Genomic DNA, 25714 nt, shown 5'->3' with positions numbered 1-25714 from the left:
AAATTTTACAAACATAATTTTTCAGGAAAAACTGTTTTTAAGAGACTGGTAGTGTGGCAGATCAAAGGTTTAATTCTCAAGTAGGTGCTGAAGTCCTACCTCCTGTGGGTTTTTTTGTAAAAAAAAAAAAAAAAACCAACAACAAAAATAAAACCAACCAAACCACCCCCCCCAAGAAAAAAAACAAACAAACAAAATAAAAACAAACAAAAAAACCCCAAAACATTATAAAGTCATTTCCAAACTGAGTTTGGTGCAGCACACAAAGGGACATTTACCTTCCAGTGCATAACAGTAGAAGTGTGAAAAAAGACACAGTTTTGACACTCAGTAACTGAGGCTTTTTTAACTAGCACTCCTCCATTGGTTTTACTGGTTCTGCAACATTACCAACAGTCAAGACATTCAACTGAGCTATTAAGTAGAGCTTCAGACACAAATGAAAAACAGATCAGGTCACATTTCTGTAGGAACACACCAGGTTTCTTCTCAAAAATATCTTTCTTGGTAATGGCAAAGAAGATAATTTCATTTACAGCAGACAGCATTTGAATGAAAGTTACTTTATGCATTTTGCTCAGCAGTACTAGTACTCCTCCTTACATCAGGGAGGGCAATGCCATTTTCCTGTTTTGTGAAGGAAGACATTATAAGAACAGAACTGTTCACTACAGAACAAGGCACTCGTCTGAGTAACCAGAGAGAAAAAAAGAAGAGCTACTTAAAAAAAAAAAAAAAAATCTCCCTTAGGAAAGGATTTAGTGCCCTTTAAAGAAATCTTTCACCAAGAAGAAACCTATTGTTTTGATTAAAGCACGTAAAGAGAACAAGACGATGGGTGCCATGAAGCCAAATCATAGAGTTCTGCAGTAAATACAAATTTATCTCTGAATACCAGAATACCATATTTTTATCACCAATAAAATGTCACAATTGAAGATATTAATTGCTCCCCACAGGAAGAGGTTTAGTTTCCAGTCTACATTTGACCTCATAGAGCAGCATTGTTTCAGCTGCTTAAACTCTTCATGCTGCCCTAGGCTGAACGATGTGGCTCCACAGCACTGTGGAGCCTGTGGATTGCCTCACTCCACAGTGAGGCAATCCAGACTGGGAGTTGCAGCTATTCTTCACCTGAACCCTTCATGGTCCAGGATCCTGAAAGCCTACGCTCCACACAGCAGTCAGATCTCGTTTCAACAAGGTGAGCTTGATAAACCCATTTTAGCACCTAGTCACACAAGCACCAAAGATAACACAGGAGGGCAAGGTGACAGATTCCAGGCAGCTCAAGCATCAGTGTACTAAGCAGAGCAAGGCACTATTCCTTCCTCCTGTTAGAGCTGCACACTGTATACTAAAAAGCTCTCCCTGAATTAAAACAAAACAAAACAAAACCCCCACAGAAGTTATGCTCTCAGTTATTTATTAAACAACTTGTATCCAAAAGTTCAATTTGGAAGGTATGCAGCTGGCACAATACAATAGAAAGCGTGTGCCATATGTCTTCAGTGCTGTAAGAGGTCTCTGCTGAGAGACAGACACTCTGGGACTGTTTCTGTTACAAGCCCTTTCTCATGTTTTCCTTGTATTAACTCTTTTCCGGCTTTTTACCAAGTCACTTCTTACAATAGCTTTCCTTTCCTGAAACATTAAGTTACCTCAAAATGTAACAGTATATTCCTCATCTCAGCCTTAACCAGTCTTGTCCCCTCATGCCTACATTCAGCCTAGTGGCAAAGTTTCCCTGCCATGAAAACAGGAAAAGCTAGCTCCCACTAGCCACAGATGGAAATAACTGAGGATGAAGCATTCAAACAAGGGTCCAATTTTACCTGCAGATAATGAATCACTGTCATTTGATCTCATATGTAAATGTTGCCTTTTATATTAAATGCTAGCTAAAAGCTTCCTTGCTGCCACAGAAGGCTGTACAAACAAGCACAATAAAATGGAAGGACTGGACTAAGTCACAGGTAAGTCTATAGAGAGGTTCAGAAAGGCATGTACCCTCTCACATCCTTCATACAATACCCATAGATGCTAGGGAAGTACAAAGTGAACAGACAACAGAAAGCAGTCAGGCACATGCATCTATTGCCACTGTTGGATCGCAGATGGACCCAGCAAAGCAGTTTGTATAGGTCTCCACTGCTTACAGATGCAAAAATGCTGCAAAGAGCAACATCTCTTGACCCTACTGCTGCGTACTTTCTAACTACTGCAGAAATAGAAACTTTTGCTTTACCCTTCCCACATCACCTAGGGTGTGATCAACCTCCCACTACATATCCTGACATTTCTGACCAGTATTTTCATCCAGCAGATTGCTCTAGTGCCTGTCCCAGAGCTTCCTAAACTGCAACAGAGCTGAACTGACCTCAGGACTTCCAAAAGCATCTGTGAAAATTGGCAGCTTGAAGAAAACTATGAACTGTAACACCAGGGTGCATGCATCCAGAATTGTACACTAGCAGATTTTTGGAAAGACCTACTATCTATCTGTGTTCTGTTCATGCTTGGAAAGATCTTAAGAGGTTCTTTTTCTGGGCCTGGGTTGTTGGGGATTTTTATCCCTTTCTTTTAATCTAACTAAAATGAAAGACTCATTTTGCATAAAGCGATGGCATTTTTCTGAGTATTTCCTGCTCTTAGAAACAGGATTTATCAAACCTTTTCACACTACCTCCTTACTGGGCTTCTGTTAAGATTTGAAGTGCTGAAAGATAAGTTTCTTTTCTGAATATATACTAAGGAGGTAGAGTATTCTGTCATCTGAAGTTACAGTTGTAACTGGAAAAGGGAAAGTGAGGGAAGAAGGATGTGGAATCTTACTTGTCTGGGTTTTTCACTCTGAATGTTGCATTAAGAGCTTTTAATCTGGAATCTGCCTGAAAAAAGGGGAAAAAAAGCTTTGTTAATTTAATGCAATTAAATTCCAGTGACAAAAAAAATCTCAGCCTTCTGGCAGCACCAATAGAAAAAAAATCCTGCTTTCTTCACATATTTAAATCTTCAAACATGGAACAAGTTAACACTAACTACCCTGCATGTCAGATCCTTTATCAAAAAGTCAGAAAAAATAAGCTATTTTTGTAAACTAGGATGTAACTGGTATCCACTAAAATTAAGCTGGTAAAATCCAAATCCCACAAAAAGAGTCCCTTCTTAAAACGTTACACAAATCACGGAGTTAAGATACACAACCCTACATTCTTTTTAGATGAAGCAATTAGGTAACATAAGACCATATGGACAAACTATTTTATATTTTTCAAACCAAATAAAACCGGTGGTAGAGTGACCTCTATACGCTCTTTATTACTAGGAACAGTTCCCTAGTGAAATCAAAATCTTATATATGGTGTTCTCTTGTTTTATGAGTTGCTTTACAAAAAATACGTAATTTGTATATCAGAATAGAGCTATTTTAATGCAATGTTCTCTTCTGTAAGACAACATGTATAAATCTCTACAGAAATACCTAATTAAAAAGGTAATTGGCTACCTTACTTTTTGAGATGTTAGTTTACTAATGACTGCAACAGCAGCATGGAACCTCTCTAAGCAGGTCGGTTTCACTGAACTTTAAGTTGTGAAGTGGTTATTTACTCTTAATAAGACACCAACACAGGTGAGATACCCCAGCCTCATTTGCAGAGGTCCCACATCACCACTTTTCATTTCCATGTGGCATTTCATAGACAGCTCACTCAGGGTTGATCTGTACTGCATGAAAATCTCCAACTCCAGGAAATGGCTTTTGATCAAAACATCTCTCTTTTCAGTGAAACAAAAACAAAGAAACACACCTTGTGAGGTATATAGATTTCCAACAGTGTACTCTTTTAGCTAACAGACTGTGCCACAACTGCTAGCAGTAACTTACTTCAGCAGTATGTGTTAGGACTGGTATATGACACAGGAATATTTTGTGCAATGTTAGAGCCAACTCGGAGCTTGAAGAGCTATTCTGAATTTGACAGTGAAGTGAACATGGTGTTTTCCCAAAGAAGAAAGTCCTTTCTTTAGGGCTTATGATACGTATTTTAGAGCTTCCTTACAGTAAGTTCTACAGATGAGACAGGCATGGTTTGAGACTGTTTCACCTCCTACTGCATTGGGGCTGAGCAGAAGACACCCATATCTGAATATTACTGCAAGTTGCTTTCATCTGGAACCACCTCCATACCTGGAGGACATTCAGGAGAGCATCCAAGCTGATGGAAAAGCAGCTTCTTTCTTGCGACTAGGATGAGAGGTACTGACGGAAATCTTGCTAACTGTAGCTGTCCTCCTTTCAATTATGAAACCACCAATACAAAACAATGTATAAACTGAAATGTAAGTGAACGAAACCTGCAAGACTAAGACTGACTGATATGAGAAGAAACAGGTTCACTGTCACCACTATGTGCAGTTCTCCTCCAAGAATATCTTGCAAAAGGAAGATAAAGGCATCATGGCGAAGCATGCCCAAGATAGCACAAGGAACATAAAACACTGCAGTAACTCCAAGTCCTAGCCTTTATGTTTATTCAGAATGCTCCACGGGATTGTATGGGCTTGGATCCCCACTGCTGTATCCCAACGAGCTATTACACAAGCCAGATTTCAGATCGTTCACACACATCTCCGTGTACTCTCACACATTCTCTCCCAGTACAACCACCACCTAAGTACACTGATGTTAAACCAGTCCTTCTCTCTAATTAACTCTCAAAATACCATATTTATGTTCAAATAGCAGGCACCAAAGCCATTTCAGTTTGTTGGAACAGCACACACATTCAACAAGTTTACACTTGGTCACTTTCAACAGTACAGTTACAAGGCAAGCTTTTGCCTTTCCCTTATCCCAGTCACAGCCCTCAGGCCTTCTTCAGTCCCTGCTCTCCTGCCCTTCAGCTCACTCAGGACAAGCCCTGAACTTCTCAAGAACCTTATGGTGGTGACATAAAATGCAGGCTGCCAGGGCAACAATGGCAGAGAGGAGACCAGGACCTGATTTTCCCCCAGTAAACTGGGAACCCTTCTATTCACTGTAGTTTTGGAAAGTGTTAAAAGCAAGGGCAAAAGGCAACCCTGCATATAGGGACACAGACACATGTAGTTACAGACACATGTAGTGTTCTGAATAAGAGCTCAATAAGTATACAAGCACTGTCAGGCAGAAACCAAGGTCCTGCCAACGCTCAACCCCATAAGTACGGTTATTTCCTTCTTCCTGTTACTAGCACGGTAACTCCCACACACCACTTTTGAGATTTGACCTGCACAGAGTTATGCTTTTAGAAAAAAGTCTGTCCAATCTTGAACTTAATTTAAGACTAAAGCACATGAGCATTTGAGAGATGAACTCCCCATCAAATGAGGTACTGTCAAGGAGTTTTCAGACAGCTAATTCCTACTATGATCCCACAATCATTTAAGAAAACTAAAGAGAGGGGAACTTTCTCCTTCCTAAAGGAAGGGTTGAAATCCCAAGTGACAAATCCCTTAAAGAATAAAATTAATTGCTGGAGGTGGGAGGGAGGAAAGGCATGATTTACTGACACAGTTGGCAGTGTAAACAAAGTCTCTGACATCAATATTCAACTATAACATGTCACATTGCATTAATGCCTAATTTAAAGTTTAGTAGCCTTGTTCAAACCCTTTGGGACAAAAGACACATCCTGCTTTAATGCACCAGCAACAGAGACAGCAGCAGCATCTAAACCAGCAATCTGATTCTAGGCTACGACATGTAGTAAAGAGAGGTTTGTCCTTCAGTGCAGTACTAAATAACATCTAATCTTGAGGGGTTTATACTTCAGATGTTAAGGAAAGATACTTTTTCCCAGGTTTTTGCAAAAAGGTATCTTCCTTTTCTAAGGAAACAGGAACTGCAAAGTGGAAACTATACACGCAATCAAATCTAGAAAGAAAACAGCACTTGCTCATCTCTCAATCTGCAACACACTTTCATGTATGGAAATATTCTCAGCATTCTGCTATGAGTTCTCTTTCATATACACACCAGAGTGTGCACTCCTGAACGTGCTGCCAGTAAAAACTTTCTGAACTCCTATGAGCATAAGCTGAAATAAAGATGTATTGACGAGGAAAACACAACTTGAGAGCTTGAAATTTTTTCCATTATCAATATTACCAATATGCAAGCCTTGCCATGACTGAAGAGAATTACTGTCAACTTAAGTTATTAACATTAAGTGCCAGTATCAAAGCCCCTTGGGACACTGAAGATAAGAGCACCAGTGATTTTCTTTAGCTCTCACTATTCAGAATAATTCTTCATAATCCACCTAGTGTTCAGTTATGATTTCATGAGAGTTGATCACATTACAATGAAACAAAAGCTCAGTATTTGTCCTCATACAGTAACTTTTCCAGACACAGCCATGCAATCTATCAACTTCTCACAGGTTCTTATCCTGCACAGACACACAACCTTTGATCATTTATTCCTGCAAGCTTTCCACCCACCACTTTACCTAGCCATGAACTCACTGATGTCAATGGGGATAGTACTACTTCAAGACACATTCTGTTAAACAGTTAAGGGGCACCAAATCCATCTCTCCTAGTCCTTTTCAGCAACTTATCCTTGTAGAGAAGTCCTAAAATTCAGACCCCTTTGCTTACCCTATTTTTTTATTTTTTTTTAGACACCTTGGAACTTTGACCAGGTTAAATCTGACACCCATGCTAAACTGATCTGATATCATACAAAAAGACTGCTATGGGCTCAAGTTCATTAGTTTTAAAGCTTTTGAGGATCATAATTCTACATTACTAGCAGAATTAAAAGGTTGAGCATCACAGGCACATATTAACAAGCCTTCAAGAGAACGCTAAGAACATGCTAACAACACCACTGTTTTTTGTAGTTACATAAAACAATGCCTTTAATTCATTGTAACAGCAAACAGCCTTTCATAAATAACCTAAAACAGGTTTGCTGGAGTATTCTTGTACCATAGCAGTCATGAGACAATTAATTACCTTTAACTGAAATCCAGTCTCATTCACCATTTCTTTCCATCCACCTTCCTAAAAAATACACGAGAAGAATGTTTAGTGAGATTTAAAAGTGCCACAGCTTTTGAAAGTCCCTATATCAGAAGATCTTCTCCAGCAAACTGTTTCAGCTACCTTCCCCATGTCTTTTAAAGAATATGGGTTAAGAATAACATGTCAGTAGTCTTCTATGCTTACATACTAACCTCCCCCAAGAAACTCTCTGCTCTTCACTACTCAGTTACCTCATTCTACCAACCAGGGGCAGGAACCACCCAGCTTTGACAAAAGAAGTAGCTCAGCTCTTTAGAAAAAAGGTAGCTATCATCTACTGCCTGTTAGGTTATAAGCAGCTTCAATGACCTTTGCAGCTTGAAGCAGAGAGTATAAAAAGAATGCAGAGGTGACAACTGTTTACAGTGCACATTCAGTCACCTTGCTCAAGTGTAGTGGCTGGTTGTCCATTGCTTTCAGTTCCCATACACTGGCTCATCTATATACTATACTGTGCTGTGGTAAACGTACCTGCTCAGTCTGCTGTTTGGTAATCTCTCATCAAAGCACAGAAAAAAAGAGAAATATCCAACTCCTCCTAAACTTGGAAAACTACAAAATGCAATGCTTTAGCTGATAATTGGATCACAACTTTTGTGATAACATATTGTACTGGGTTTGGACCACAACACGTATGAACAGATCACAGTTCAAACCTCAAAGCTGAAGAAACCATGGATATCCAAAAAGAGAACTGGAAGCCAATACTCTCTCTGCAGCCAGCAGTATAGAATGCTAACTATTTCAGCTTTAGTCCTATGGAAGCTTTCTCAGCCAACAGACATTAAGTTCCCAATATGCCACTCCAAAGAGGTGGAAATTCCGTCTTAGGAGCCTTAGAACTAGACTGGAAAAAAGTCATAAGGTACATAAGAAAACTGACTACAACTGCAGTGGGCTGTTAAGAAGCCTTTTAGATAGGCAAGTCTTTCCTACCTCAACTTTGTTTACACTGTCTATCCTTGTAGACAAAGAACAAGCTATAGGTAAATAGGAGGGAAGAGCAAAAGGACATTATCTTAAATAAATAATCATTAAAGAGTGTAATTAGAAAGCATACCACTTTACTATACCTGTGTTAAAAATGAATAAAAGATTTTCTCCTGACAAAGAACAGGATGTGAAGCCACACGTAACAAGAAGTTTTCCAAACCGATTCTTCTTCTTTCCACAAAATCTGGATCCATATTATCTGCTGATAGCTTATGCCAAACAAAGTCAGCCTATTTAAACAGAAGAGTGTTATCAGTAAGTAAATAACAAACAACACAAAACAAGTTGCAGCCACAGCCTCCTTACCCTTTTTTCTGGCAAAGGTGGAACAACAATATGTGGATAGGTAACTGACAAATAGTTCCTCAACAACTCAAATTCACTGTAACGTCGCCACAAGGAGTCCACTGGAGCGCACTGTCCCTCGCTCTGGGACTCAACAGCTCTGAAAGATAAAATAGCAAATTTGAGTGTTTGTAAGCTATTGCCTTTTCCCTCTTACCATCGGTACACTTATAGCAAAAGCCCTAAAAATAGTTACCCAGTAAAGATTACTGCACAGCTTGCCCATAATCTGAGTAGCCTTAATGAATTTCATGTCTACAAACTTCATTTAAAAATATTTGTAACTCCTGCCTGATAGCACTCAAATTTTTTAGAAACACATTTTCATCACACCCAAACAAACAGGTATGCCACAGTCAAGTAAACAGTCACAAGTGACTTAGTTCACATCACTACAGAATTAAACATATTCCTCTTGAAACAATCCAGCACAATTTCATGAGCAGCTGAAGGATACAGAGTATTAGAAGAAGGAATTTATTACTTAATAAGAAAGTCGTTACTTCAGAGGAGAAAAACTGTCCTGCCTGCAGTAGCTAGAATAGTTAAAAATGTAACGTCAAAAATATTAAGACATTTTAAAGGGTATTTTTAGAAAAACGTAGCAAATTTCAAAGCACTTCCAAACTTTTTTCTTGTTTTTGTTCAAAGTGCTACTTTGCACTAAGTAGCAGTCTAACAAATTAGCTGAAGAGAGAGTAAGCAGGTATAAAATTGATGCATCTGAAAAACCTGTTGAAAACTTAAAGCCAACATCACCTAGCAAGGTATTAAAGAATCTTATGGTATTACAAAAGGAGAAATCATGGAATATTATAGGATTGAAGAGTAATAAAAATGCTTGGGAAAAAATCATTATTTATATAAGACATTTAAAGCAATAGAAATACTTTGTATTATCATAAAATAAGCATCAGGTCAGTAACACTTCTTGGCAGTTAGCATATGTCAGAATAAATACAGATACAATTCAGACAAGGATTTAACAGAAACCAGTGATGTCTATGTCTACCTTAGTTCTTGTATTAAGCAACTAATTAGTGTACAAAGCACAGGCATAAACCTACATGAAACAGTATTAACTATGTTATGAGATTAACACAGGTTACTTGAGGTTGGAAGGGACCTCTGCATGTCTGTAGACCAACTCCCTTATTCAAAGCAGGTGGCTCAGAGCCACATCCAGTTGGGTTTTGAGTTTCTCCAAGGACACAGACTCTACCACCACACTGGACAACCCACTCGCACGTTTGGCCACCCTTGCAGTAAAAAAGTTCTTACATTTAAGTGGAATTTTCCAAATTTAAATTTATGGCCATTGCCTCTTGTCTCTGTGCATCACAGAAAGAGCCTGATTCCATCTCTACCTACACCACCAGGTACACATTGCTAATATCCCAGAAGCTATATTTTCCAGAGGTTGGACAACCCCATCTCTCTAAGCCTCTCACTGTATGTCAGATGCTCCAAGTCCATAATCATATTCATGGCCCCTTCGCTGGACTTGCTTCAGTATGTCTACATATTGTACTGGGGAGCCCAGAACTGGGAACAGTAAGTTATAAACTACAAGTACTTAGTCCAATGGTTTAATAGGCAGAATAGGGTACTACATTATTTCTTCCAGCAGAATTCAGGCTATACAGTTCCTGAATTCATTAGCACTTTCTGGACTAGAGTTTTAAAATCATCTAAATAGCAAAAGAAGTACTGATTTTTTTAAGCTATTCTTAACCTACAAGTTTAGATTTTTAATGACCTTACTGAAAAACAAATAATCTTACTCCCACTCCAGCATGGTCCCAATTATTCGATACGCTTAAAATACAAGAAGCCTTTGTCATCCATTTCTCAACTCTAATTAGAGAGGAACAGCCTTGTTTTACCCTTTTTTAAGCATAGTTACCTCTTGAGGTTGATGTAATACAGAATTATGCAAAAGGAATCTTTTAAAATAAGGCAGGGCAGAACATTTTCTGTACATCCATCCTTGCCTTGCAGAAAGGACATTTATTCCAGGTGTCTGAATTTGTAGAAAAAAGAAATCACAAGGAAGAAAAAGGATGCATTCATAAGCACTCAACACAAACTGATGCAGTTTAAAACTGCTTGAGACTGACTTACGAATAAAAAAGAAAAAAAGGTGAACATACTGCTGACAGCCAGTAATTCACACTGCCATCATCCCACAGAATTCTTCCCTATTGGAGTATTTCAGTTCAACACAGTTGCAACTGCAATCACAGAGTTTTGAAGCAGGTAAGCTCACCTTAGTGCTGGGATGACAGGCTGTGCAACATTCCTCCCTACACAAATACTGCACAATTTAAACATTTCAAGAATGCTTCAGCTAAGAGCAGGCATCTAGTGACTACACTATTGCCGAGTTGGAGATAAACTTAATACATAGAGAATTAAGATACTCTGCCCTAGAAGATCAGTTGTTTAGTTGAAAGCTGAAGGGTTTGGTAAACAAACTGCCCTTCCAAGCCCTTCCTTTTATGTATTTGAAATACATAAAAGTATTTCAAAATTAGGGAACCTTTTAAGCTTCAGCTTCAGCAGCTGTCAACCAGTTGCACTAACTTACACCATGGATTTCAAGAGAACTACTTCTGCATGGGTCATCGTCAACCCTTAAGCAACATAGCCACCATCAATACATCACAGGATTACATGGACCCTTGTCTGAAAACATACTGCACAAGCAAACATGAAGAGAGAGACAAGAAAAAACACAGGCCAGGGCTTCCTGGAGACCCATCCATACTGCAGGTAGAGACGGTGCTGCACCAGCAGGAAGACACCAGAGACTCACCTAGAGTTAGGCAGACACACTGCATAGAGTGAAGCAGACAGCAGCCACCTTTACTCTAAAAGCAGGAAGATTACAGATCCAGATCCCAAGATCTGGAACAAGGAGTTCTCTGCAATATAATGGATGTTCTATCAGACAGGAAAGAGAGTAAGAAATTAAAACAAAAACAAACAAACAAACAAAAACAACCCTGCAGGATGCATTTGGTCTATTGCTATTAAATGTCTCAGTCACACCTACTCATAACCATTTCCTGGCCACGGCAAATGCCACCCTGGCACTGGCACAGGAGTTGTGTTTAACTAGCTCTTCATTCCAATTTTTATTTTGCTGTAATATGAGAGTTTCATTATTCATCTTTTTTTAAAATTCAACTGAAGTTTTAAGACTGACTGTATCACCTCGCAACTAGAGGCGGGCTTGGCCTGCACATACTACTGACGCTTTGTGTCAGCCTAACACATTTCAGACATACAGTAGAGTTACAGAGGCTTACGAAGTTGCCACCAAAGGCAAACTTCAAGAAGAATAGGTCAGTTTATGTTTTAAATATTATTCTTATTTTTCTTGTCAATATGAGCCCCTAAGGAAAAGTACCACTGGCTGCAATTATTTTTCATCTCCACTTAACTTGTTCTATGGGCTTACATTGCCATGAACAATTTCAAATATAAAAGTTTTCCACCTCCTGAATACAGAGTACTTAGAAAAGTTTGGCTGTTCCATTTCAACACAGTGCATACTGAAGTGTTGTCTTCTGCCTCTAACCCAATCAATTCCCAATGCAGTGAAAGTCCAATCTTAAATTTATCACTTTCTGAATAACGTAACATCAATGAGGTCAGCCCAGAGAAGAATGAGAAGTTTCTCTTTCAAGGAAGTTTCCGACCCAGACATTCCTACTCTATATTCAAGTGCACTTCTACAGATATATAACTGCACAAGATAATAGAAAAGAACTATCCCAATTTTTGGTAGTATGCATTTGTATGTGGTCTCTCTATAGCACTCACATACAGTTACGGTAATAAACATTAGCAGTATAGTTAGGCAGCTTATCTTCCATAGCTGATCTGCCATAACTCATCCTGCTCTGGCATGCCACTTCTCTACACACCCATTTTTGTCAAGTCAGCTTTATCATGTAAAAGTTAATGTGTATTTTTCTTAGAACTCTTAATTCCTACAGCCAAGAGAGTCCCATTATCATTTAAATTTCAACTAAGTGCTCTGATACAAACTAACAGGAGAAAAACTAAAACAAAAAGAATGTCTTTAGAATTTAAAAGTGACTTCACAGATTCAAATCTGTTTGTGGAACTACATATACTCTACTTCCATAGTACCGGTTTCAGGTTAGAAGAGAAAGCACTTATATTTCACATTCCAAGTCTACAAATATTGAAGGAAGGCAAATACACCAATAGGATGCTCACATATTTTAATAGCGTAGCAATCCATTTATCATTTGTAAGGGTTCAGGTCAACACACCATCAGTAAGCTGTCATTGTACGAGATCACAAGAGAGCCTTACAGTGTAAATTACTCTCTTAATGCTTCATGACTGTTTTGAAGAGTTAATTATAAACTAGAAGCAGTGAAGACCATGTGGAGCCTTAACTGTGCAAAAATACTTCTCAATACGCCTGCTGTATCAGCTTTGTATTTCTCAGAATGAACAACACATTAGTTATTAACAAACTAGAAAAAACTCAAACCCACACAACAAACAAAAAAATGAAAACACAATAATCAGAATAGTAACATCTCAGCCCACACATGCACACAAATACCGAGCAGAAAATTAAACAGTAACCAAAATTTTTTAAAGGTCATCTAGAAGTGTAGCGCTTTAGCACGGAAGGACCACAGCTTTATAGAGAAGCTTCGATCTATGTGAGAATAAACCACTACTACCGCCACACAACGGAGATACAGGTACCCTGTCACTTGAAGTTTTACATCCACAAGGAGCCTCAAGAACTCAAGGATGAACGAAGCAGACTGCCAGAAGCAAATTGTGCCACTCACCACACTTTCCCTGCCCACACTGAAGAAACTATGGAAGTTTACTAGATTTAAAGCCTACTGTCATTTCTTTCTGACAAAGTCGATCTGTCGATCTGTGGACAACAGGCTAGGCTTTCCTAAGTTTAAGTTAATCAAGCTTTTACAATCCTCATGAGGGGCACACAAGCCCTACATTATACCCTGAAGAAAAAGGCTAAATTACTACTAGAGAACCTTGAAGGTCAAACCTTCCTGTATAGTTTGCTCTTTTTTAAACAGACAGCATCTGATAAAACCTCCTAAACATAGTCTGTTTTAAGCAGCCTGACATTATTTCTCTTCCCAGATCATACTTACTTCCTTTATTCTAACATGCATTTATTCTCACTGTCTTAGAAGTGTGAATGCTGCCTTTTCTGGTTGCAGCTGTTGCTTTTCTCTTTATATAACACAGTTCTTGTCTCTTAACTGCTTTTCACCCAAAACAACAGGTAAAGGAAGCAAATGCGACAGCAAAACAGGCAGACAGACACTTGTCCAAAGAAACATCTGGATGTTCTTTGCCACTGCAAAAAGCTGCAAACCTAACAGTTGCACCTCAGCAAGAGCCTGCCACCACACTCTACAGGGAGACATCCCTGCTGCCTCTGTCACCAGCAGCACCTGCCCCAGTCTTTTTTTTCCAGGGGCTGTGAAACTTCAGTTTAGTGACTTTCAGTAACTGAAGAGGCAAGACAACATTTCAGGAGGGCAGCTGTGTAGCCCCAACAAAGGAGCTACATTTTATAAATTAACCCACTTGACTAAATGTAGCCCACATTTGAAATTATGAATACTAGTTAAGATTCCCCCTTACACCCAGGTTTTGATACAGTAAAAGCAGTCATATTCTGCTCTCACAGCACTGCAGTGTGTTGGGTAAAGGAAGGGAGCAGCAAAGTTCTTCGCAAAGCTGTGGTGGGAAAATACTGTACAGCCCTCAATTATGAGCTTGAGTTCACACCACTGCCTTTTAAATGAGGTAATAAGAGTCTGGAACTGCATGCACGGATTTGGGACAGGCAAGCAAGATGATAGAAATCATTTTTTTTAACCACACCAAAAATGTCTCCACCTGGTTACATATGAGACCATAAAATATCACCAAGTACAACAGTATTTCTCCCCAGGAACCCCGTTCCAGAAAGGAAATAGAAATCCACAAAGGTACTCATTACATTTAATACCTTCATTACCATCTAATTTTTTAAACCACATTACGAACTCCACCATTAAATGCAAGTACTGCACAGCAGTTTCAATTAAGATTATAATCACTTGTTGACATTCAGTCAAACTTCTCAATTCGTTTTGGTTTTTAAAATACAATATAATACTTGTACAGTCTTCAGGCAGGAAAACCATATGTTTTCCCTCTAAGTACAATTATAACAATGCGAGTTATTCATTGACCGAATTACCTGCCTGAAAAAAAGAAAAATTGAAACCTTCAGCTTTTACATTCACAACTGATGTTATCATAAGTGATTAGAAGATTACATTAGTGCAAAAGTCATGTTCATTGACCTTAATTCAAAGTGCCAATGTGAAAACTTTAGTCGATCTAATTAACTCTTCCCATTTCCCATTTTAAACTAATTATCTGAAATGAGCCATAAACAATTCTGAATGCAATAAAAAGAGGAATGGCTGCAAAGTATTAAATCAAACAAGAAGGAAATACATCTGTTTACTTCCTCGTAAAAGCAATCACCTCTTCAACTGCAGAAGCAGCAACTTTGCTTTCAGCCTTTGACCTTCCAGTGTACAAGAAGAGAAACTTCCACTCCCTGACAGTGGGCAAGGTTCACTCTCTTTGTAGAGGAATACCATCTTAGAGGGCTGGGCAACTTCTTCCATTAGCTCTTAGAAATGGTCTCTGTATTTAGGCTTCTCAACAGACAGAAAAGCAACCATTATAGATCACCTAGGTACTTTGTAAGACACTAGAAGTCACGTACCAAGCTGTATGATGAAACAGTTCTCTTGCCAGAAGATGCATCACAGCCAGCTGATACATTTTTTTCCCCTGTCACCCAGTTTGCTGTATTTAATTAAAATACACATCTACTGGGCATGTTAATGAGTCACAAGATCAATTAAGTAAAAATCAGCAGTCAATTAAATTTTCAACTCTTCCATCTTCTTTCACCTCCTGACTCTTCGCAGTTTAAAGCTCACACTGAATTCAGACTTTCTTCCTCTTTTCCTAACACCTCCTTTGGAGGGAGTAGACACGCCTTCCTGACTCTAAATGACCAAAATCTGCATTGTTGTTTTATCAGAAGACAATATTTCTCTGAGGGCATTTGTTCTGTACCTCTCCCCTGAAAACACATGCCTGGGCTCTTTACCTAGCCCAGTATAGAACAGAAGACTTTGGGTAAGGAACTCAAACAGATCGTAACAAAGGAAAAACTCTTCAAGTCCCATGGTGCAGCACTGCTGCTACTGAACTGTGACCTGGCTGGCTACTGATTTCCACATTCATTTCTCTTACTGAAACTTCTTTAAAATTCCTTATACTTTGGATGGGCAATCCAAGGTCTTCAGAGAGAAGCATGTATCATTTCTGTCACAATTAGAAAATTTTCCAAACACCGAAAGCAGAACTAAGATGAGTAACTTCCCAGCCATGCTAGGGGAATAACAAGGAACTATAGTGACCCACCCCTTCAAATCACTTCAAAAGGAAGTAAAGACTAGTAGGGCTAGAAACCAGGGATCTGGCTATTAAGCAGTCAGCTACCAGACTGCGTGAAGTTGTGTTACTTTTTCCTAAAGCCGTATTAAAAAACAAAACAAAACAAAAAACAACACAAACCAACAAAACACTGCAGTCATCATATTGTGGCCAGGAGGACCAGGCGGGGTATCTGAAAGTCAGCAGGGGTGGCAGCAAGTTAACTAAATGGAAGTACCCTACTACCACAGAAGAAATTGTTTACTTTAAAGGAGAACAGGAAAAAAGGCACTAAAGGTACCAAAAGTCCATCAGCACAGAGCTGATTAACTTTCAGCTCTGTAATGAAAAGAAAAAGGCACAAAACCTTGAGACAAATTCTGGGGTTTCTACTACCTCAGTTCTTGTAGTTTAATGAAGACTCTGATACAAGACACAGCTGTCTAAATCTCCAACAAGCAACCTAGTCTGAGTTTAAGTGAGATCCTGGATAGCTGCAATTTCCATTACAGAAAGCAAGTGATATGCTGAGCGCCTGAATTTCAAGAAGGAATACTTAGCTGTACATCTTCATTATAAGAATTTGTACTTGCCTTAATACCATTTCCACAAAGAGGCAGAAGTGTCCTCTGTTCTCACAGGGATAATATAAAGCCTAAGTTATTTTTAAATAACTGTATAGTTTAACAGAAGCTGTGAAGCAAACTGACTTGAAGACTAATTGAACAGAAACAGCTCACCACAAAAATCTAGTTAGCTAATGCAGAAAGGTGTAAAGCAAGAATAAAGGGGATGCTTTCAGGAAGCATGACCTTTGGAATTTGCTGAGACTCTGCAGTCTCCAGCAGTAGACTCAACAAAACAGAACTACACTGAGGTAAAATAGCACTTTAAAAAAAAAAAAAGTCAACAGAAGTCACATGAAAACGTGAGAACAGTAATAAATCCTTTCATATCGAAACGAAAAAGGAAACCACACCATCACTCGCATTTTGAAAAGAGGTTCATCAGCACTAGCAAAATTAACGCTCAGCTCCCGTTCTGTAACAAACATACAGGAGTTGCAACTGCACCCATCTTGTGTCTCTTACTCACCCAGATGCAACTCCTCAGTTCAAACTGAAATTAAATCCTAGATAGCAGTAATCATAGAATCATAGAATAATTAGGGTTGGAAAGGACCTTAAGATCATCTAGTTCCAACCCCCCTGCCATGGGCAGGGACACCTCACACTAAACCGTATCACCCAAGGCCTCGTCCAACCTGGTCTTGAACACTGCCAGGGATGGAGGATTCACAACCTCCCTGGGCAACCCATTCCAGTGCCTCACCACCCTAACAGAAAAGAATTTCCTCCTTATATCCAATCTAAACTTCCCCTGTTTAAGTTTTAACCCGTTACCCCTTGTCCTATCACTACAGTCCCTAATGAAGAGTCCCTCCCCAGCATCCCTATAGGCCCCCTTCAGATACCGGAAGGCTGCTATGAGGTCTCCACGCAGCCTTTTCTTCTCCAGGCTGAACAGCCCCAACTTCCTCAGCCTGTCTTCATAGGGGAGGTACTCCAGTCCCCTGATCATCCTTGTGGCCCTCCTCTGGACTTGTTCCAACAGTTCCATGTCTTTTTTATGTTGAGGACACCAGAACTGCACACAATACTCCAGGTAAGGTCTCACAAGAGCAGAGCAGAGGGGCAGGATCACCTCCTTCGACCTGCTGGTCACGCTCCTTTTGATGCAGCCCAGGATATGGCTGGCGTTCTGGGCTGCAAGCGCACATTGAAGCCGGCTCATGTTCATTTTCTCATCAACCAACACCCCCAAGTCCTTCTCTGCAGGGCTGCTCTGAATCTCTTCTCTGCCCAACCTGTAGCTGTGCCTGGGATTGCTCCGACCCAGGTGTAGGACCTTGCACTTGGCATGGTTAAACTTCATGAGGTTGGCATCAGCCCACTTCACAAGCATGTCAAGGTCCCTCTGGATGGCATTCCTTCCCTCCAGGGTATCAGCCGAGCCACACAGCTTGGTGTCATCGGCAAACTTGCTGAGGGTGCACTCAATCCCACTGTCCATGTCACCGACAAAGATGTTAAACAAAACCGGTCCCAACACGGATCCCTGAGGGACACCACTTGTTACTGGTCTCCAACTGGACATTGAGCCATTGACCACAACTCTTTGTGTGCAGCCACCCCACCAGCTCTTTATCCACCGAGTGGTCCACCCATCAAATTGATGTCTCTCCAATTTAGAGACAAGGATGTTGCGTGGGACAGTGTTGAACGCTTTACACAAGGCCAGGTAAATGACATCAACTGCTCTACCCCTGTCCGTCAGTTCTGTAGCCCCATCATGGAAGGCCACCAAATTGGTCAGGCAGGATTTCCCCTTAGTGAAGCTATGCTGGCTGTCAACAAGCACCTTGTTGTTTTTCATGTGCCTTAGCATGCCTTCCAGGAGAATCTGCTCCAAGATTTTGCCAGGCCCAGAGGTGAGACTGACTGCTCTGTAACTCCCCGGGTCATCCATTTTCCCCTTCTTGAAAATGGGGGTTATATTTCCCTTTTTCCAGTCATCGGGAACTTTATCTGACTGACATGATTTCTCAAATATGATGGCCAGTGTCTTCTCAACTTCATTTGCCAGCTCCTTCAGGACCCTCGGATGGATCTCATCAGGACCCATGGACTTGTGCACGTTCAGATTTTTAAGACGGTCTCGAACCAGTTCCTCTCCTACAGTGGGCCCAAGGTCTTCATTCTCACAGTCCCTGCGTCTGCCTTCCAAGACTTGGGTGGTTTGGTCAGAGCCTTTGGCAGTGAAGACCGAGGCAAAGAAGTCATTCAGAACCTCAGCCTTCTCCAAATCCTGTGTAGAAAGTTCTCCTGAGAGCTTCCTGAGGGGCCTACATTCTCCCTAGTCTGTCTTTTATTTGCTATGTACCTGTAGAATCCCTTCCTGTTATCTTTAATACCTCTAGCTAAGTTTAATTCTAACTGGGCCTTAGCTTTCCTAACCTGGTCTCCAGCTTCCTGGACAACATCCCTGTACTCTTCCCATGCCACCTGTCCTTGCTTCCACTTATTATAAGCCTCTTTTTTCATTTGAATTTTCCTCAGCAGCTCCTTATCCGTCCAAGCAGGTCTCCTGGCCCTCCTGCTGCACTTGCTTCTGGTTGGGATGCAACACTCCTGAGCTTGTAGCAGGTGATCCTTGAATATCAACCAAGTCTTGGGCCCCTCTGCCCTCTAGGGCTGTATCCCATGGAACCTTACTAAGCAGGTTCCTGAAGAGGGCAAAGTCTGCTCTTCTGAAGTCCAGGGCAGTGAGCTTGCTGCACGCTCTTCTCACTGTCCTGAGGATCTCAAATTTGAGCATCTCGTGATCGCTGCATCCAAGGCTGCCCTGGAGAGTGACATTTCCAACGAGCCCTTCCCTGTTGGTGAGCACAAGGTCAAGCATGGCACCTCTCCTTGTCGGCTCCCCTATTACTTGCAGAAGGAAGTTGTCTTCTACACAATCGAGGAACCTCCTGGATTGCTTGTGCCGGGCCGTACCGTCCTTCCAACAGATGTCAGGGTGGTTGAAGCCACCCATGAGAACATGGCAGAACTCTAGTTCACACAAACATAATGCAACTAGTATTAAGTGGTCTTCCTTTTATATTACTATAAACTGAGTTTATTCTTCAGCTACAAAGTATCCTGTTACCCACAGACAAATTGCTGTGAAGCCCGGCTACAGCTACATGCTCAGCAGGAAGCACATTTAATAGTGCCAACTATATTTATGCAAGAAATTTTGCCTTCTCAGCAAAAGGAAGAGAGAACCCATTTTATTAGAGATGTGACAAACCCACATTTTCAATAATTCTGTGACAAACATGTAATTGGTCTTGGTATCTGCTGACCACAGAATAAAATAAATCTTACTGAATTAAAGAAATCTGGGCAGCAAAATACAGTTTTGCAACTATGAAAGAGCCACTGGGAAAGATCAGCAGGAGTGAGAGAATGAGTCTAAAGTAATGGAAGAGAGACTGGGAAAGAAAATGCAGTCAGCATATTATGGGGCTGCATAAAGACACCTCCAGAGCACACTTCCCATCACAGTCAGACACCAAGGATACCAATTTTCTTCTCTCTTCCTTCAGAAGTATCATTAAAAGAAAAATAACATTACTTATGTGAGAAGAGGTGATCTTTGATATCAATACATTGTAGAAGTATTTTTTTTTTAACATCTGAGCAACTGACAAAGAGCCACAATATCTGAAAAACATAATGTCTATTTTGGATTTTATCCTTAAATGTTATCAAAAATATAGTAACCGTACCCCACTAGGCCTGCAGTCAGTGTGACTGGTGCGTTCCTTCATCAATTAAACAAGCAAAGTAACTTTTACCAGGAACTAGAGACTTATGTGATAGTATTACAGTTTGAACTCTTCAGAGCCTTTGTAAAATGCAACTGCTTTATTTCAGACGGTTTTATCTGTACAGCAGATCATTCACGAGGCAAGGCCCAAAGGTTAAAACTGTTACTATAAAAAAGAGGGAGGAAAAAACTCCTAATAAAGTCTAATTTTGAAATTCTTGCTTCAGCTGAGTAACACCATCCTGTGTAACAGGAGTTATCTGTAACTGTTTGGAAAGTAACAACTTGTAAGATATTTTAAAGCTTTTTTTCACTACTCAAGACTTAAAGTTGCAAGTTGTCTTTGTAGTACTAAGCATGCTTACCATAGCTGTATTATTCATCTTGTTAACACAAGAAGAGAAACAGCAAGCAGTAAGTTCTCCAGTGAAAGCTCAAGCTAGTATGAAGGAAGGAAATAGTTAATTAACCTCAAACTTCTGAGGATCTACAAGGAGTATGTAGTGATCAGATCAAGCAAAACACTTCAAATATTAGTGGGAAAGTAAATTTTGACCACATGACATACATCATGAGATTTCTTTATTTTCTTGTGATCTCAGCCAAGCCTAACCATCACTTTAGACCTCAATGCCCAACCTTTCTCATATACAATCTCATCCGTACGTGTATAAGTTTATCCAAACCATGTCTAAGAAACAACCAAACAGTTGTTGACACCATATTAAAGCAACATCTTTCAAGCACTCATTTTTCCACATACACAGTTACACAACATCACCATTAGTACTGCTGCAGATCTGATGCCAAGTTTTCACAGGAAAAGATCCCCTAGAGTAGGTTGATAATTGCATAACAAGTCATAAACCAGCTAGATCCTTTCATCAGCTGTACCTGAATATTTTCAGGGGTGGATGGAGGGAGAGTATGTTTAGAATGGCACATCCACACACTGCAGAGTGAGCTCTCATCACCCACCTTGTCTCAATGAGGTAAGCAGTATATGTTTCTTGCATGTTCATGGCATTCCTCCCAGTTCGTTTTTCAGCTTCTGAAACAGTGATTTCCATTTTTTTTGCCAAACAGTCTTCCATCTTTTTAGAAGAGGAAAATAAAGATTCATGTAACATCAGCCACACAGGGCAAAGGCCACTAACCCTGCCTCCCCTTCTTCCACACCACATTCATTTACATAAGGCAGGTCTCCATAGGATAAAGGCTTTGGCAGGGCTTCGTTTTATACCTGTGTTCTGTATCACATTTGCAACTGAAAACAAAAAAAACTGTTTCTGGGAAAAAAGAAAACCAACAAAATCTACAAATAGACAAAAGCCATCATGAGCCAGGAGGACAGGAAGGAAAAATATTTTTTTCTCACAGGTAACAAAGTAACCGTTCCCGGAAAAGAAAAAAAAAACAAACAAAACCACAAACAAACAAACACCAACAAAGTGAACTCCGGTACTTTCTACCCAAACACTTCCCAACTCCCGGTGAATTCCTCCTCAGGGCACCTGGGACACACCTCTCCCCTTTCACAGGAAACAGAATATATCCGGACTGAGATGTTTTCTATTTAATCTCTCAGAGGAGAATCATTATCTTTTACACATTGGTGAGCAGAAACCAGTCAGGACCACACACTCACCCTAGAAAGGCAATGCTGAATTGAAAGGGAGGTGGGCTTATTTGTGAAGTTTAAGGGGGAGAAGAAAGACAAATTGAGAATAGTAATAAATAGTAACAGAGATCTGGCGCCGGGGATGAGGAGTGATCGCGCACAAAGCCCTCTGACCCCTTCCACAATGGGGCTGGAAAGAGAAGCCCCCAGCCCAGAGAGTCGGGGTGCACAGCTCTGCCCCTAGCTCCCCCAGGCAGGGGGCTCGGCCCTAGGCAGGCAGCGGGAGGGCCCATCCCCACCTGTAGCCCCTTCCCGTCGCCGCGGGCAGCGCTGGGCTGCCCTCCGAACCCCGCATCCCTCCCCACCTGCCCAGGGCCAGCGGCACGGCGGCCGGGCAGCATACTCAGGAAAGGCCGGTGCTCAGCCCCGGCGGAGTAGGCCGTGCCGAGGCCGACAGCCCGCGGGAGGGATTCCGCCCCGCCGCCGCCACCCTCCGCACCCTCACCGTAGCTGCGGACTGCTCCGGAGGCGGGAGGCCGCTGCAGGGTGCGGCGCCGTCCTCCTCCGAGCGGCTATCACTCAGCTCGGCCTCTGCGCTCTCCATGGGGATACCGGGCTCGACCGCCTCCCTCCGCGCAGGCGCTGAGGCCGACTTCGGCGGGCAAACTCATCGCAGGTCCTAGAGAGAGCGGCGGGGCGGGGGGTGGGTCCGGGCCGAGGCTGGGGTGCTGGGTGAGGCGGTCCGGCCCGCCTCGGCCGGTGCTCATCGATTGACTCGATCCGAGCCCATTGCAGGCTGTAGACGTCCTGCACGCCTTTCTGCCCAGAACTGCCCCGTTAGGTACCCGGCGGTGGCCACCGCCTCATGAACACAGGGTAAAAGCCACCCCTCGTTGTCATACTGCTCCGCTCGCCCAAAGCTAGGCAGCGTGAGCCTCCAGCCCAGGAGACGGACAGACCTCCTGCCGTGCCCCGGGCGCTTACCCTCGTTCATAGAGTTGTGAATGTTTATTTCTAACGTTCATTTTTGTTGTTGTTCCTCTCTTATTTCGCGGGTCACTGAAGAGTTCCTGATGCACCCATGCCATGTCTATCTTTCGTCCGTAGCAGGATGACTTGTCATTTTGTTTTATAGAGCCGCTTTCAGCAGCTGCTAACTTTCCCACAGGATGTTGGTTAACATTAGGCAGCTCGGGTTATTTTTTTAAAGCCCATCAGCCCTTTACTTCCCTGCTCTCGCTCCTTTACAAGCACCAAAGGACTCAATCATGCTGTTTGCTTTCATTAACCCTCCCGTCTGCCCTGCTTTCCCCATCGACTCCCTCCCAGCAGTGGTACAACATCCAGAAGAGTGTTCTCTGCCCACCATACCTGCCGGCTAACACCAAAGAGTGACCCACCCTGCCACACTTCATCGGGAGGTACCTGAGTAGTTAAAATCTCTGGAGTTCAGCCCTGTCATTTATGTAATAAAAGCCTCAACTGTCTTGTGTCTTATCATCAAGCAGGGACAATCCTTACTGTGCGTTTCTGCCCGACAGCTCCTACCCAACAGCAGTTAATATATCAATACATGTATATATAAATATATATATATATATGCAACGTCCTACCCCTGGGTTGGAGCAATCCCAGGCACAGCTACAGGTTGGGCAGAGAAGAGATTCAGAGCAGCCCTGTGGAGAAGGACTTGGGGGTGTTGGTTAATGAGAAAATGAACATGAGCCAGCTTCAGTGTGCACTTGCAGCCCAGAAAGCCAACCATATCTTGGGCTTCATCAAAAGGAGCGTGACCAGCAGGTCGAAGGAGGTGATCCTGCCCCTCTGCTCTCCAGAGACCTCACCTGGAGTATTGTGTGCAGTTCTGGTGTCCTCAACATAAAAAGGACATGGAATTGTTGGAACAAGTCCAGAGGAGGGCCACGAGGATGATCAGGGGACTGGAGCACCTCCCGTATGAAGACAGGCTGAGAAAGTTGGGGCTGTTCAGCCTGGAGAAGAGAAGGCTGCATGGAGACCTCATAGCAGCCTTCCAGTATCTGAAGGGGGCCTATAGGGATGCTGGGGAGGGACTCTTCATTAGGGACTGTAGTGATAGGACAAGGGGTAACGGGTTAAAACTTAAACAGGGGAAGTTTAAATTGGATATAAGGAAGAAGTTCTTTACTGTAAGGGTGGTGAGGCACTGGAATGGGTTGCCCAAGGAAGCTGTGAATGCTCCATCCCTGGTAGTGTTCAAGGCCAGATTGGACAGAACCTTGGGTGACCTGGTTTAGTGTGAGGTGTCCCTGCCCATGGCAGGGGGGTTGGAACTAGATGATCTTAAGGTCCTTTGCAACCCTAACTATTCTATCATTCTATGATTCTATGATCCTATATATATTCATTACTATAGTCTTTGGATTTACTCCATCACAATCCCATGGTGCCCACACAGTGTTCATGGAGCCAGCAAACAGGGCGGAGGAGTTCTTCGTATTTACTACTTGTATGCCAGACATCATTTTGGACACTCGTTCAGCCCCACCATTCTCTGGTTTACATATTACATTGTTTCCCTAAGATTTCCCATTTTTGCACCAGATTCCTGTTCTTTGATTATGTCTTTTATTATTCTCACGTAGCTTTTTTCTTTTCCTGCCCTTTTCAAACCCAGGTTAAAGGCCACCTCAGGGAATTAAAGAGTTGATATTACAGGGTTTTTTGCTTTGCCTTTTTTCTGCTCTGAGGAGGAAATTTTTTTTTTTAGTGTTGACCAGAGCTGAATTTGCATAGATTTTTCATCCAAAAATTAATCTTTTTCTTTCAACAACAACTAAAATAAATCCCCAAGTCCCCTTTGAAGACCCCCATGAATTAATATTTGGCGTCTGGTTTCTATTCTGTTGTCTTTAATGTTTATTCAACTTTTTCCTCAGATTGTTTGAACTGATACCTCAATCCCTTCTTTCCCACCCCTCCACTAATGTAGCTGGATGGAGTTTCACAAGCTTTTCCACAAAAGGCTTTCCTAGAACAAAAGTTTTTAACAAGTATGTGAGCTGTGATTTGTCCTCTGAATAGGACTGATTTAAGATTTGTTTTCTAAACTCAAAGTCCAGTTTAGATGTAAAAGCATGATTGCACATTGTAAGACAAAGTCTGTTTTCCATTAGGGCATGGTTTTCTTATGTTTACTCAAGATGTACAATAAGATACATACGTTATATCAATTACACTTGCATTTGCAGGATGTGTATACTGAAATTTTTCTGATCCATATCAGAGATATAATGGAAATATTTATGTGAAGCTCATGCAGGATATCAGACTTTGTATTAAATATTTTTATTATGGAAACAACATTATCAAAAAGTACAGTCATATTTTCAGGTCTAACATCAGTCGTTTCAAAAGCTATTTTCAGCTTTGAGTTTTCTTCATGCTACTAAGAGATGCGGAGAAGAGTTAAAACACTACGTATGGAGGAGGAGGGCAATGACAGAAGTGCTTAAATCAAGACACCCAACAGCCTGGGTAGCCCTCACATGCGTTATAGCGTGGGGAGCTTTAGAGGAGTATGTGAGATGTCCTATGCAATGAAGAGGTCTTCAGTGAGCACCAAAGCCTCCAATGAAGTGCTCTTCCTGGGCCACATTTCACCACTTCAGCCTGCAAAGGAGGCTAGCAGTATTTCTTCCCAGAGAAAGGGTCCCAGCACAGTACTGCTTTCAGGAGTACCTCCAGAAGCTGTGCTACTTTGTCAAAAAA

General features: G+C 41.4%; 1 protein-coding gene across 1 annotated transcript in view; it reads right to left on the bottom strand.

The window, feature by feature from the left end:
• SNX4 (sorting nexin 4) overlaps positions 1–22746 on the bottom strand; it is a 38446-nt gene extending 15700 nt beyond the window's left edge. Inside the window, 7 exon segments of the mRNA XM_062606871.1 lie at positions 2836–2891; positions 7009–7056; positions 8151–8300; positions 8377–8515; positions 21322–21437; positions 22470–22586; positions 22588–22746. Of these exon segments, the coding sequence (XP_062462855.1) occupies positions 2836–2891; positions 7009–7056; positions 8151–8300; positions 8377–8515; positions 21322–21437; positions 22470–22586; positions 22588–22731 (770 nt within the window). The 5' untranslated portion in view covers positions 22732–22746.
• Between the last annotated feature and the right edge of the window lie 2968 nt (positions 22747–25714).

The sequence above is a fragment of the Pezoporus occidentalis genome, unplaced genomic scaffold (assembly GCF_034315485.1).
Source record: "Pezoporus occidentalis ecotype Australia unplaced genomic scaffold, CSIRO_AGI_Poc_V1 ctg12, whole genome shotgun sequence".
In the NCBI taxonomy this organism is placed as follows: domain Eukaryota; kingdom Metazoa; phylum Chordata; class Aves; order Psittaciformes; family Psittacidae; genus Pezoporus; species Pezoporus occidentalis.
Note: the sequence above shows the minus strand (reverse complement) of the source record. Positions and strands in the feature narration are given on the sequence as shown.